Source organism: Propithecus coquereli, unplaced genomic scaffold (genome assembly GCF_000956105.1).
Source record: "Propithecus coquereli isolate 6110/MARCELLA unplaced genomic scaffold, Pcoq_1.0 Scaffold3, whole genome shotgun sequence".
Lineage (NCBI taxonomy): Eukaryota > Metazoa > Chordata > Mammalia > Primates > Indriidae > Propithecus > Propithecus coquereli.
In genome coordinates, this window is record NW_012148618.1 from 20,561,705 (window position 1) to 20,575,879 (window position 14,175).

The 14,175-nt window shown below is 38.2% G+C and overlaps 1 protein-coding gene across 1 annotated transcript in view; it reads right to left on the reverse strand.

Moving 5' to 3' along the window:
• Positions 1–14,175, reverse strand: part of ATP8B4 (ATPase, class I, type 8B, member 4) — a 233,774-nt gene that overhangs the window by 53,508 nt on the left and 166,091 nt on the right. Inside the window, exons 15-18 of the mRNA XM_012649186.1 lie at positions 12,407–12,595; positions 5,410–5,525; positions 2,237–2,401; positions 1,149–1,260 (exon numbers count right to left, since the gene is read on the reverse strand). Of these exons, the coding sequence (XP_012504640.1) occupies positions 1,149–1,260; positions 2,237–2,401; positions 5,410–5,525; positions 12,407–12,595 (582 nt within the window). The remainder of the gene's footprint in view (positions 1–1,148; positions 1,261–2,236; positions 2,402–5,409; positions 5,526–12,406; positions 12,596–14,175) is intronic.

Sequence of the window (14,175 nt, forward strand, 5' to 3'; positions counted from 1 at the left end):
AGGGTCATTTGATTCTACCTAACTCTATAGAATCATTAGACTCTAGCTAATTCTATGGAATCATTAATTATGTCCTAAATCCAGGAAGGCAATTTATAAAATCTCAGTATATTCTTTGTATAAACCACAGAAATTGGAGTGAAATTATAATAAATTGATGGATATTTGTAATAATTGAGCAGCTGTACCTACTGATCAACATCAAACTCTAGGGAGTCTCTGTCTAGTAATATACCTGAGGGTTCCACTCTTTACTGTTTATTTTTTGTGATCAGTGATTTAAATGAAGATATAGAGAATTGATTTATCACATCTACAAATCCCCTAATTCTCTAAAAAGAATACCCAACAAGTAGATAGAATTTTAAAAACAGGTGTGTGTCAGTTGATTGAATATTTTCAGTTTACTGATAGCCAAGCATAAAATCGTTTTTGTTTTAACCATTACTGTTAGCAATAGATCCAAAATATAGTGATCCCTTTTTCTTTCTTAGGAAACAGTATTTCGAACGTAATGACTCTTTGATGACTTTGCATTTTGTCTTGCCTGAAAGTGGGTCCATTCTCACTGCCACCATTGCATAGGCAGTCCTGGAATTCAGCCAGGTTGCACTGGAACAGCTGTGGTGGTTGTTGAAAAAACTAAACTATTTCCATAAACAGTTGATAAACAGCTGCTTTCCTGAGCTTCTCCAAAGCCTGCTCATCACCCTGATACTCCCCCTAAAATTCCCCCCAAACTCCCTACCATCAAGAAACTAAGGGAGTAACTGAGGTCTCCAATATCCTCCTTCAGCTCTGTGCCAATATTTCTCCTGATCGGGTGCAGTGTTCATAAAAACCAATTGTTAAACATTTTTAATACCATTGTTGCCTATAGATATAACATTATATTCCATAGGCAATTGGACTGAAACTCAACTAACCCCAGGATATACTATGAAAAGTATTTTGTTAGTTTGGTTTTGCTTGTGTTTAAGTAGTAGATTTTTACAACATATTAACTTTCTTTTTTGTATTTCAATTCATTCTGATGCAGAGGACTAGACAAATATCTAATTAACTAAGCTTTCTGGTTAATTAAAATTGTATCATAGAAGTCATCTCCCTCTTTTTCAAAACATCATCGTCATGCATTTTCAAATTACCTTGTTTGTCTCCTGTTAGGACCCAGATCTTAATATTGGCTAGTGATAAACTTGTAATTGTTTCAATAACACCCTCTTGCAACTTATCTTCTATAGCAGTGGCACCCAGTAGCTTTATTGGAAAATAGAGAATATGTTATGTTAGCACATGCAGACAAGATCCATACCACCTATGCCTTTTAATCACAGAGTTTGGAGGTCGAGGAACATGAATTGAAGACAGTACCTTGATACAGCAAGCATCCTATTACGTACAAACGTGGGTTGGGAAGGATCCCAAAAGGAAGTTCTCAAATCAAGCCAACTTAATAACTGAGATCCTGGGAGTTAGAATTTACATGGGAGACTGATAGGCTCAGATAACACATAAGCATAATTGATCAGAAGCCATTTGAGCCTCTAAGCACTTAACTTCCCAGCTGCTTCCCCACTTAATATCAACCATGGAGGAGTCCAAAGGAAAGCTTTCGCAAAAAGGAAGCTGATCACAAAAAAGTAGTAATTTTCCTACATTAACAAACCAGCAGATGCCATAAACTAAAAAGTGAAGTTTCTTGTGTGATTTTTCATCCACAGATGAAGAAAGCGTGCTCCCTAGTACCTCACGTGGCTGAGCTTCCTAGCCTCCAGTGCCCCAGGGAAGAGTGGTTCCTAGGCTAGAGCACACTCTGGATAGCACAGGTATCATCAGAATTGCATGGGCTTAGGATGGTTTAGAGCTATAGCCCATTCTTCATAGCAAGTTTTCCTGCTCTAAAACATTAGATCATAAAGCAGAAAGGGAAAAAAAACAAAACAAAACATAACCTCAAGGATGCAGCAGAGATGGACCAAGAATAGGGAGGCTACTGTTTTCTACTCTTGGGGGACTTCCAATTGCATAAGCTACTAATAGAAATAAACCTTTAGGCTCTGTAAGACCATACATGGCAAACCTAAAGCCAACATATAAAACACGATTCAATGTTTAAAAGGGTAACATCTGCTGTGTGCAAGATGATTTAGCCAATGGCTTATTCCTATGCTAGATCTCTAAACACATACTATCCTTTCTGTAAACACAAACCATCATGCCTCTAAACTCATACCATCAAATCTCTTTCAATTTCTTCATACAGCCCAGCTATCCGTTCATCCCTCTTGTCTGTGGCAGTATTTGCATCTTCAAGCATTTTATGCCACTCTTTAAAGTACTTGTCATCCAGATCTCTGTACGCAATAGCCAAGGTTCGAAGGCCTTCTCCTGCAAATTCCTGCCAGGGAAGACATAGACTTAGGAACCAGCAAAAAACAAAACAAAACAAAACAAAAAAACACACAGCAATAACAACAACATTAGGTAAGAAGTTTTTCACTCAAATTCATTTTGTCCCAAGAGTACTGCTTGGCTATCCTGACTTCCAACTTTTTATCTCCTCAGAAATAGGAGATAAATGTATATATTTTGTATTTTATTTCTATGAGGTTAAAACATTCAGGGAAGCTAGGTTTCCCCCTAGAGACAGTTGAAATGGCTGCTGAAGTGTCCCAGGTAAGAGGTGATCAGTGCTGCCCATGACTTGAGATATTCATTTAAAGCAAGAAATATTGTCCTTGCCTGAAGGAAGCATTTCTGGCCCTGAGAGGAACCCAGTATGTTTTATGGGCCTGGGCTTCCTGGGAAGAGAAAAGCATCCTCAGAGGAGCCACAGCTCTCAAATCAAAGGCAGGAGCCGGTCCTAAGGAGCTGCAGCACAACACCCCACCAAAGTCCCGTCCATCCCCTTAGTAATATATCCACTGCTAAAATTCATTGAGCTCCACTTTTGTATATGCTTGAAAATTTCCATGATAAAAGGCTAAAAGTAAATAATAAATCAATAAATAGATGTTAAACAGTCAGATAATAAAAGGTTAAGCACATTACTTAAGGTTATAATAATAACCCGTAGGGGGAAAGGGGAGGTAAAGGAAGAGAAGTGAATATAAGTGGTTGCTTCTGGGAAGCAGGACTCTTCTGTGAAACTTTTTATATTTTGCTATATGAAAGTTTTATTTTAATGATAAAAAATTGGTTTGAAATTTTAAAGACATCATCATCAAGTCAGGTCAGTTTTTAAAAAATTATTATTTTTGGGAAATTGTATTCTATGGAGTTAGTATTTAATAATTAGTCAAACTGGGGAAGCACACTTTTTCTTTAGTGTCTCAGTAAACGAGCAATCTCAAAGGATACCTTTGGTGCTTTATCCTAATGGGGGTAGGGGAAATAAGAGATTGCTAATTGCTAAGTGTCTCACACAGCCACAATAACTAGAAACACATGTAGATTGCTTTAGGGAAAAGCTAAAAAACTCCCACTTCCCCTGTGTCTCCTGTGGTCATTTTATGGGCATCTATGCTGCAAGCAAAGCGTTTTTATAGGCATTTCTGCTCCTTTGGGCATTGCTGTTGAGCATGTCTTCTCTGCTGTGTTTTGGCTCATGATACAGACATAGGTTTATGAGCAGACACGGGTTAAACCATGACATACCCTAATTAGATAAATAGAAAAGTCAGTGCAAACTGCAATGATGTGGTTTAGCCCAGAAGAGTCCATGAGAAAAATTATCCAAATGTATCTAGTAGGCAGTTGGTAGCACTTGGGATATTGCAATCACATTTTACAAGCCCTGCCTTTCCAGACCACCACCGAGTCCCCTATTGATCTGAAAATCTAGTTACTGCCTTGTAATGATCTTTGTCCTCTTAATTTGCACAAACACTTTGTTGCTTTTAACTTGCAACCCCATTGGGTATTACCAGTGCCTTCCTCTCTGTTCTATACAACAGTGAATCAACTCTAAGACAACATTACAAAAGGACACAGATGATTTAAGTTATTTTATTAGTGCATGAAATGCAAGTTTAATCCTAAATGAGCATTTGAGCAAGGTCTTTTCCTATCATTAAACAATTCAAAATCAATAATTAAATACAAATTTAAAAACCTCAGAATCTAGAAGCCAAAACGAATAAAGTGAATGAAGCAAAGAGCAAGTTAAGTTGATATTACCTGAAAAACATTGTATTTGGCCTAGAAATATAAAAAGACCAAAATTAAGCTTCCCATATTTTAGTATGAAAGGAGAACATACAAAAATCGAGAGCCTGGGCGTTTGAGTAATGGCAAAAATCAGATACTTATGATTCCAATGCTGTTTTCATAAAAAAAAAAAAAAAAAAAAAAAAAAAAAAAATTTTAAAAGACCATACTGGCCTTCTGGAAAAGATTAAAAGAAAATCAAGAATGCTCTATTGAAAAGACAAAAACAATAGCTATGTGTGTAACCAATATTACTAAACCGTCATTTTTTTAAAACTTAAAGTCAGGCAGAGGTTTTTTTAGTTTATTTGTTTGTTTTTTAAAGATTCAAGGAATGTTTTGTATTAAATATAGGACCTGACAAAGAACATGAATCCTCAATAATTTTTCAAAGGAAAGAAACCAATGAGAAAATGAGAGTTTTGACCAGATGTCCTTAAAGTTCACATGGGGTTAAATGGAACCTCAAACAAATGTTAGAGAGACTCGAATCTCAGATTTAAACCAAGCAATGTTCATATTAATTCACAGGCTCTTACTTTCTTAAAAAAAAAAAAAAAAAGGGTGCCAAAGATCCCTCCTGCTTTCTTCAGAAAACTTTGGAAAGAAATTATGCTGGTCTCAGAATGGTACTCATTTCGTGCCTTGGGGACCTGAATTATGACCTGAATAAAAAGACCCTTAGAGGGGAAAGTTGGCTCCAGGGACTATTTTCCTTTTACCCTATAAACACAACCCTAAACTATTCTCTGGAAGTAATTGTGAGAGATTCCATTGGTACCAAACACATCAGAACCCAAGCAAAAGCAACTCTCCACCTCCTCTTCCCAAGACTAGTCCATTCTCCCAAGAGGAGCAAACGGAGCTGCAGGGGATTTAGAGCAGGTTTCCACAGGTGGTCCTAAAGCACCCCGAGCCTTGGCCCGGATGGAATTCAGGAGCCCACACACTGTGGCTACTTCTCAGCTGCTGTGTGTTAATGCACCTGTGAGGAGACCGCCTGGCCTCCCAGCAGGGCAGGGAGAGGGTCCACGTGCCAGTTTGCAGACATTCATTGGCACCGTTTCCTGTGGAGCCACTCTCCAGATGCTTTCTATTTCGGTAGTCAGATCTTTTAGCCAATATTTTTAGAACAAGACCTAACCCTAGGAGATGGCAAAAGGGCCATTGTGCTAACTTTAAAACAGAGGTACTTACACTGAGATGGTCAGATGTCAGAGACAGAAGGTCTCCATTGGAAGGATGAAGTTTTTCAAACAGAATAGTATCTGCTCCTTTGCAATAAAGCTTGATCTGTCCTTCTGGGTTTCGAACTGAAAAAGAAAAAAAGTTTGGAAAAGCAGATTGCAATCAATGAAGTCCATCAAAATTAGACTCTCCCAAGGCTCCAGTCAGGCAATTTGGAAATGGGCATAATGTTTCAGCCTGTAGTAAAACATTCAGTGTCTTTGGTTAAGCAGGTCACTAGCTAAGTCGCTTGGCTTTATTCCCATTTTATTAATTTAGAAATATTCCATCTACTGAAACGCTTTGATTTCCCAAGTGTTTTTATTCTGATGCATATGACCTTCCTATTTTCCTTGTCTACTACTTCTGAAGGGTTGATACACTTAAATTAAGTCTCCATATTGATCAGAATTAAGAGTTTTGTCTGCCCATCTCCTGGTGTGAAATTCAAGACCTACTACTCAAATCAATATCAGTATTACACCAAATCACCTCTTTATGGAATTCTAGCCATTCAAAATCATGATTTGTGCATTTGTTCTGGCCCTTACTGACACATTTCTTTAAAAGCCCATTCATCCTTAGTGGTTGATTCTTGGGTCACAGTCCTGGCTGTAAGCACGCCTCACAGAGGGCTTTTAAAAAATAAAGTTTCCACCTTCTCCCCACTGGAAGTCTGTATTAATAGGGCTATGTTTGCAGCCTGCCCCTAGATTTGGGAATGACACCCCTCATTAGGCTCCCCACATCTCCAGTCCTACCCACATATTGCTATCAGATGAGTCTTTCTTTCAAACCACAAAACACTTGGCTTAACTTTGTAGGTTTAGTTTTATACCTTGACATGAAGTAGGCATTTAATTATTTGTTGAATAAATGAATGAATGAATGACATAGCCATGTATTTCTTCCCAGGAACAACTGCCTGGGTCACTACTTCGTGGTCTGAACATTCTAGCCCTCATAGCCTTCATCATTTCAGTGCTTTCCACTCAATTATACCTTTTATCTAAAAATAGAAAGCCTCAAAACAGATGAACATGAATATTTGCTACTATTAATTTAATGGGATACAAAATTTAGAGCTTGATTTCAAAAACTATAAATAGCAAAATACAATTAGTTACTTTCCCCTCCAACTTTTAACTACCCTTGGTCAATACTTAATCTATTCTAGTTTCCTCCTGACTTGCACAGATCTAACGCACCCTGGAAACTTTTTGGTACTGGGCCTTGTCTAGGTCTTATCTTCAGTTTTAAGACCCTTATTCAGCTTTCCTAATTGCTAGAACTCATTAAGTTTTTCTCATACTCTACGTCTAATTGCCCACATTGGGGAAAAAAAACTCACTGCGATTTGTGCAAGTCCCTTACCATCTCTACGTCTCAGTTCCTATAAGTAAAAAGGAGATGTTTGACAAATCTAACTTCAGAAGTCCTTTCCAGCTGTACAATTTTCTGATTCAATAAACGCTTTCCATCCCTGAAGCTTTCTCTTAACCCCACATCCATCCCTTTAAATTTGTGCAAATCCAATTTAATGGAATCCTGGTTAAGTTTACTCACTAAACATTTCCTGTAGCAGCTCAGCAAGTTTTATATCTCTTTTCATCTATGGCTTCTGGTCATTTTTATTCAAAGGTTTCTCAGTCATATCAGAAGTTACCCTTTTAAAATAAATTTAAAAGAACATAACAGTTTTAAATGGTCAAGATAACATATGGCCAGAGCCCAGACAAAGGTCATAATTTTTAGGTTACAAAATCTTCTCCCGTTGCTTGTCCTTTAAATATTGGTGTTCTTCAGAGATTTACTAAGGGTCTTTTTCTCCTTCCATCCTTCATACTCTCCCTGGACAACTGCATTCCTTTCTATGACTTCAGGTTCCATCAACAGACTGACTGCTCTCAAATGTACATCTCCTACCCAATCCGTGTCCAGCACTCCCTCCTGACCTGTACATACAACTGCCAACTAAACATCTCTTGGATATGCCCAGGCACATCAAACTCGTACCGGATGCATTACCTTCCTCCAGTAATTAGCTGTTCCTCCTATATCCCCAGTCTCAATAATGAGCTTCACCATCCCCTCAGTCTCCTAAACCAGAAATCTAGGCATCACCCATAGTTCTTCCCCCTCCACCACCCATACATCTAATCAAAGCCATGAATTTCTCTCCCTCTCACTTCTCTCTTGACCTGATAATCGCATTAACCTAACTGGTTTTATTCACTCCAGCCCTGCTTCCTTTCAAATTCTTCTGTACATTCCAGCCAAAGTCATCTTCACACTGCTGCTTAGAATCCTGTAATAGCTTCTCTCTGCCCTTAATCAAGTTTGGACTCCTTAATATGCACATAGAGAGCTGATCAAGATCTGCCCTGTCCGGTCTGTTTTCTACCCTTCTTCACTATGTTCAGGATGCAGCCACGTAGAATATCTTTCAGTGTTTCACATGTTCCCTTAGTTTCAAGTCCCTGGAACATGATAGACTTTTAATAAATATTTGCTTTATTAAGATGGATTATAATTATATAAAATTTTTCGAAAGCAGCAGCTATGCCTTTGTGACATAAAGGAAAGAAAAAGGTCAGAAATGGCTTCCAAGTAGCTGCAATAGCAGCACTGTGAAAGGCAACAAATAATTCTACTTTGTCATATCTCAGCTGCTCATACATCCACACAGAGAAATGCCTGTCACATGACAGTGTGATGTGTACTTTGACAATGTCTAAAAAGTTTGGAGTTGAGCAAACTTTATTTAAAGATCTTATAAGGGCTTTTCAAGGAGCTAACTGTAATTTATACTTCTTTAACGATTACCTGCCACTTGCCTCTGTTGATAACTATCTTTGAATTTTATCTCTCTATTTTTATTTACAAAATTGGTAGAATTGGTCTTTCCAAAACTATATAATGAGATTTATATGTTTACTAATATAGTAGATTCTATACCCTCTGAAAAAACTATTTGTAGAAATTAATTTTTATTTGGATATCTCTGACTTAAATCAGGGCTCTTGCCCCAGAAAGAAAGTACTACTGGTATTGAAACTATACATTGATGCTTCAGTGAATGACAGCTTTTGCCCCAGCAAAAGAAAAAAGGAAGAAGAAGGAGGAGAAGGTGAAGGAGAAGACAGAAGAAGAAGAGACAAGAAGAAGAAAACAAAAAAAAAGGAGGAGGAGAAGGAGGAGCAGAAACGTCTGAGCCTTTACATCAAGGTACCGTCGCCGCAGACCAACCCATGTGACAACCATGAGACTAGGATGGTTTCTTGCCTTGTTATTAAAGAGACTTTTCTACCCTAGTGGAGTCCCTCTCAAATTCCTCCTGATTAAAAACCAAGCAGAACCAAAATAAAGCCAGCAAACCTCCATAAAATCTGTGGTGGAGAATTACCTTTCTTCATATGGGATCCATTAAGGCAAACATGTGATGTTTGTGGTTACGCTGCGATTTCTCCACAGCCTGTAATGGTGACCAGTGCCGAGGAAAAGCCAAGTGTCTCCCTGTGTAGCAATCTTAGATTGTTGTCAACACTCTCAGAGTAAAAAGAAACCAATTCTGGGCCAAATCAGCATCAATAACACCTCCCCTGAGGCTATAAATAGAAGATGGCTCCTACTGATACATTAGGCCACACCTAGAGTGGCATATGTGCTTCTCAGTGGCCTTGATGACTGACTACATTCCGTTGTCATAAGAAATAAAAGTAAACATTCTCAGATGTTGTCTGGTTTTTACCTGCGAAGAACAATCCCTCAGGGCTAATTTCCAGTAGTTAGAGACCAAAAACCCCACCGTTATGTATATACACATGTTTTCTACAGTAGGAAATTGATTTAATATGATATTTATATTATTTATAAGTTATAAAATGTGGGTTGAATTTTATTTAACAAACGTTTATAGAAAACCTGGCTCTGTGCTTGGCCCTGGGCAGTTTAAGAAGACTAAGGCATAGCACCTGCCCTCAGGTAGCACACAGTCTACTGACTGGGACAGTCATAGTATCATAGGACTGGTATCACACTGGTGTTATGAACAAGGTGCTCTGGGGAACACAAAAGAAATACAAAAAAATTGAGTGAATAAGTGACATTTGATTTGGACATTGCCAGATGAGTAGGAGTTTTCGAAGAAGAGAAGTGGGGAAAAAGAGAGCTCTGGACAGCGGAAGCAGCATGTGCAAAGGGTGTAAAAATGAACAATGTACCTGGGAATGGTGAGGTCTACTGAGGCTGCAGCTCAAAGTTTTGGAAAGTAGAGGAAAACTCAATTGAGATCAGATCGCAAATAATCTTGCATGTCATTACTAAGGACTTCATTCTCTAAATTTTGGGAAGCCACTAATGTTTTTTAAGTAGGTGGTGGCAAAATCAGGCCTGTGTTTTAGAAGAAAATACCTTGGTGTCAGCACAGAAAATTATTTTAAGGGGGAACAGTTTTGAAGATATTGCAATAATACAAGCAAACAGCGACAAGACCCTTAACTAAGGCAGTGGTACTGGGAATTAAGAGAAAAGAACAAAAGGCATGTATGATTAAAAAGGGGTTTATGAGGTTATTTTTAGAAATATTATTTTGATCCCTCTGAGGAAGAAAGACTTAGAAACAGGGTGCCAACAGAGAATTCTAGACATGTTGAGGCCTGAATTAAGAGAGGAGAAGAGAAGGAGACAGGTTTGAGAAATATCCAAAACATCTCTAGGAAAAATAACAAATAGTATTTGAGGATCTGTTAGTCAAGTGGTCCTCAAACTGTGGTTCCCTGACCAGTAGCATCAGTATCACCTAGGAGCTTGTTAGACATGCAAATGTGTGGGCCCTGCCCCAGACCAGCTGAATCAGAAACTAGAGGCTGGGGGCCGGGAAATTTGCGTTTTAATAAGCCCTCTTAGCGTTTCCAATGGGAGCTAAAATTTGAGAACCATTAGCCTAGGAGTATAAACTATACAGAGGAAACCAAGTGAGCTACAAGAGGGCTTACAAGGCCAGACTTTGGAGAAAGGCAAACCTCCATTCACTAGCTCTGCATCTCACTAGCCGTGCAACGAGTTGTGTGACAACTGTATGACAATCTTGGGCAAGTTACTTAAAATCTTTGAGTTTAATTTCCTACATCCGAAGTGGGGGTAATATGCTATTGCAACAATTCAACAAAAGAATTCATTATAATGTGTTTAGTTCGCTGACAGTCATACCATAAAAGGTAACTCTATTTTAATATAGACTATAGAAAGAACAATAGTTGTGAGAAAGTTCCATATTTGACATAAAACTTTACATAACTATAGTACAACCCAGTGACAGGATCCAGGAGAAGGCTGAAGATGTGTGTTTGGACCTTGGAGAGAGATTGAAGCTGAAAAACTACACAGGAAGCTCACAGAATACAGGCTATAGCTACCACCACGTGAGTAGTCCAGATCATCCAAGAAGAGCAGAGAAGAAGAGAAATGGACATCAATACGGAAGAATGGGTTGAAGGAAAGTCGTCAGCAAAGGAGCTTGAGAAAGAAAACACAAGACAAGAAGAGAACCAGCAGCCAGGGAGGTCAGGGAGGCCACAAGAGGAGTGCCAAGAAAAGGAGGTCAATGGTCTCAAATATTATTATTTTAAAAAAAGATAGATGAATAGATAGATAAGGAATGGCCATTGGATTGGGCAGCTACAAGGCAACAGGAAACTTCTGGAAAAGCATTCCTTCTTGAATAGGGGAAGCAAGAGCCTAACCTTAATGGCTGAAAAGAGTAAAAAAGGTAAGGGGCAAAAACTGACCTTGAGAAATTAATCTGTGATGGGAAGCAGAAGATAGGGTGGCAAGAGCAGTGGACATCAGAATACGAGCAATATCTTTAAGGAAACAGAATAATAGAGTTACGGGGTGACGGAAACAGCTGGTGGCAACAGAGAAATTGAAGGCACAAGTGAGAGAGAAGGGAGCAAGCTAAGAGGGACGGGGAATGAGGCTGGTGGAGTCTTCAGCTTTAAAGAGGAACAAGAGCAATGGTTCTCAGTGCAGGAGAGAGAACAGCAAAGATACAGCCGGAGGATGGAGGGGGAGGATGGGGAAGGAGTAAGTTAACGGTGTGCATCCCTGAGGGCCTTTATTTTCCTGCAGAAACAGGAGATGAAGTTAGCTTTCAAGAGTGAAGAAGATCACGACAGTGTTGAGAACCTGAGGAAATTGAAAGGTGTAAAACGTCTATTGTGAGAACTGGAAAAAGGAGCTAAATAAGAATGAGAGGGACACTGGAGCAGCCCTGAGGGTTAGCACTGAGTTAGGAAAACGTGGATTTGTTGTGCTGTTAAATGCAATTTCAGTGATCATCTCCAGCAATGGAGATGAACAAAGAAAATGGATAATAATGAGGAGGCCAATGATGATATTCACAAACACAAAAACTAGCATGTGCCAAGCAATTCAGAACTCTGTCCTGAGCCAGTATTGTGTAGTGATTAAATGAATGGGCCATGTAGTCAGACTTTCTGGGTTTGAATCCCAGCTATTCTACTTCAAGCTATGTGAACTTGGGCAAGTTACTCAAGCCCCTCTATGTCTCAGTTTTATTATCTGTCAAATGGGCATAAAAATAATAATTCCTACCTTATTAGGATTGTTGTGACAATTAAATCAGTTAATTCATATACAGCATTTTTGTGATTTCTATTTTTTAATTTAATTTAACTTTTTGGTATTTTTTATTGTTATAACATTGTTGTAAATACTCCTTTAAAGTATTTAGAACAGTCCTGGGCATATAACAAGCACTTGTTAAATGGTATTTATATATTACTACAGTGTTGAGGCCAAGTTGAGGGACACAGGAGTTCATAAAGTTACAAAAATATCACAACTCTCAGCACATAGCCAAGAGTAGAATAATCCTTGAAAAGCATCAATATAACCATAGTGCTATCAAAAGATCAAATATAATCTCAGCTACCAACCATACCTATGACAGACATCCTTTTTCTTATATTGTTGAAATCCAAAAAGGCAAGCAATTGATAAGTAACTAGTGTTCCCAACTCTTCTATTGTTATCGTCTCCGGGGTCCGAGACTTAAAAATGAATCCAAAATTTCTAGCAGCAGTCACTAGAGCCCCTTCATCAGGTGATTGAACTTGGTAAATCAGCTGTCCTAAAAAGAAAAGAAACAAGTGTATCAATACTGAGAGTCATAACCAATATTCATAGAATTCCAATACCAACTCCAATCCATTCCTAACATACAACTCAAGCATCAGCTCTAAAAATCTTTCCTATCCTCAGACCTTTTCTACTTACCAACAGCTGAACCAGGCACCTATCCTCTGGGATACCATAGGACTCTACCATAGCCCTTGGCATCTTCTAGGAAAATATGCATTTCTGAGTCTGCCTTTCCATTGTGCTGAAAGTTTCTTAGATCAGAGACAACACCTTTGTATTTTCAGTGACTAGAGATGTGCTATGAATGTTTTACAAACTAAAACATTTTGATATATATTAATTTGCATAATCCTCAGGGCAAGCCTTTGAGGTAGGGATTATTAAAATTATTATTTTTTATACTGGTGGAATCTATGACTGAAAGAGGTTACATGATTTTGGCAACATCACACAACCAAAGAGTGATGAAGCAGGTACTCCGAATCGCACTTCAGTCTGCCACTAATGACCACTTTATGAGAATGCATACAAGAAATCCCTTAAAATGCAAGGAATCGAACCAGGATGTTAATACTTGTTACCGGATATTGTGAGTGTGGTGGAGTAGGAGTAAGACAGGAGAGGAGAGAAAAAGAACAAAATAAGAAAAAATAAATAAAATTATACTTTTAAAACAGCACGTATAAAACAAGTCCTTCTATATAAAATTATATCATGTTTGTATGTAAAAATGAATTAGAAAAAGTAGGCAGAGCTATTAAAAGAATCATATTTACTAATTTATAGTGATGTCCAAAATAAATCGTTAACAAGTTCCATATTAGTGAATATACTGTGATTCCTTTTTGTTAAAAAGAAATAAACCATTACCTATCTGCATATTTTCTTGTACATATCCATGAGCAAGTGGAAAGGGTAAAATGATACATACCAAATGTTACCACTGGTTACCTCTGTAGGGGTGAGGTTGGAGTTCAGGGAAAATGTGATTAGGTTTGCTTTTATAAATCTTTGTATTGTATTATTTCAATTTATATAATGGCATCAATGAATTTTTTCGAATTCAAAAAAGGAAAAAATGTAAAGCAATTACTTGATCTACTCTGAAATGAGTAGATCTGGCAACATGGTAGACTAGGTACCAGGACCAACTCTCCTGCTACAACTATAAAAGCGTTTTGGTATTCTTAAATACATCCACGACCTAGAAAGAAAGCAAGAACTATTCAGGTCAGAGACTGAGAAAAAGAATACAGGTGGAATAAAAGAAGCATTATAGCTAGCTTTTGCCTTGAGGGCATTTTCTGAACCAGGAGAACTTGATCATTGGTTTCCAGTCTCTTTGGGCTTGGATTAGAAAAGACATAGTCCAAGGCCTGCCCAAGATAAGAAGTTTAATGAAAGACTGCCTCTAAAAACTATGCCCTCCAAAGACTACTCTCAATACGTGGGTGAACTGGAGACCCGTGTCCCCTTTAAGAGGGCCTGCAATGAAAACTGCCCCTCTAGAATGCTCCTTACATTTGGGAGGAGAAAAAAGTCTGCTGAGAATTTATGACCAAAAACTAA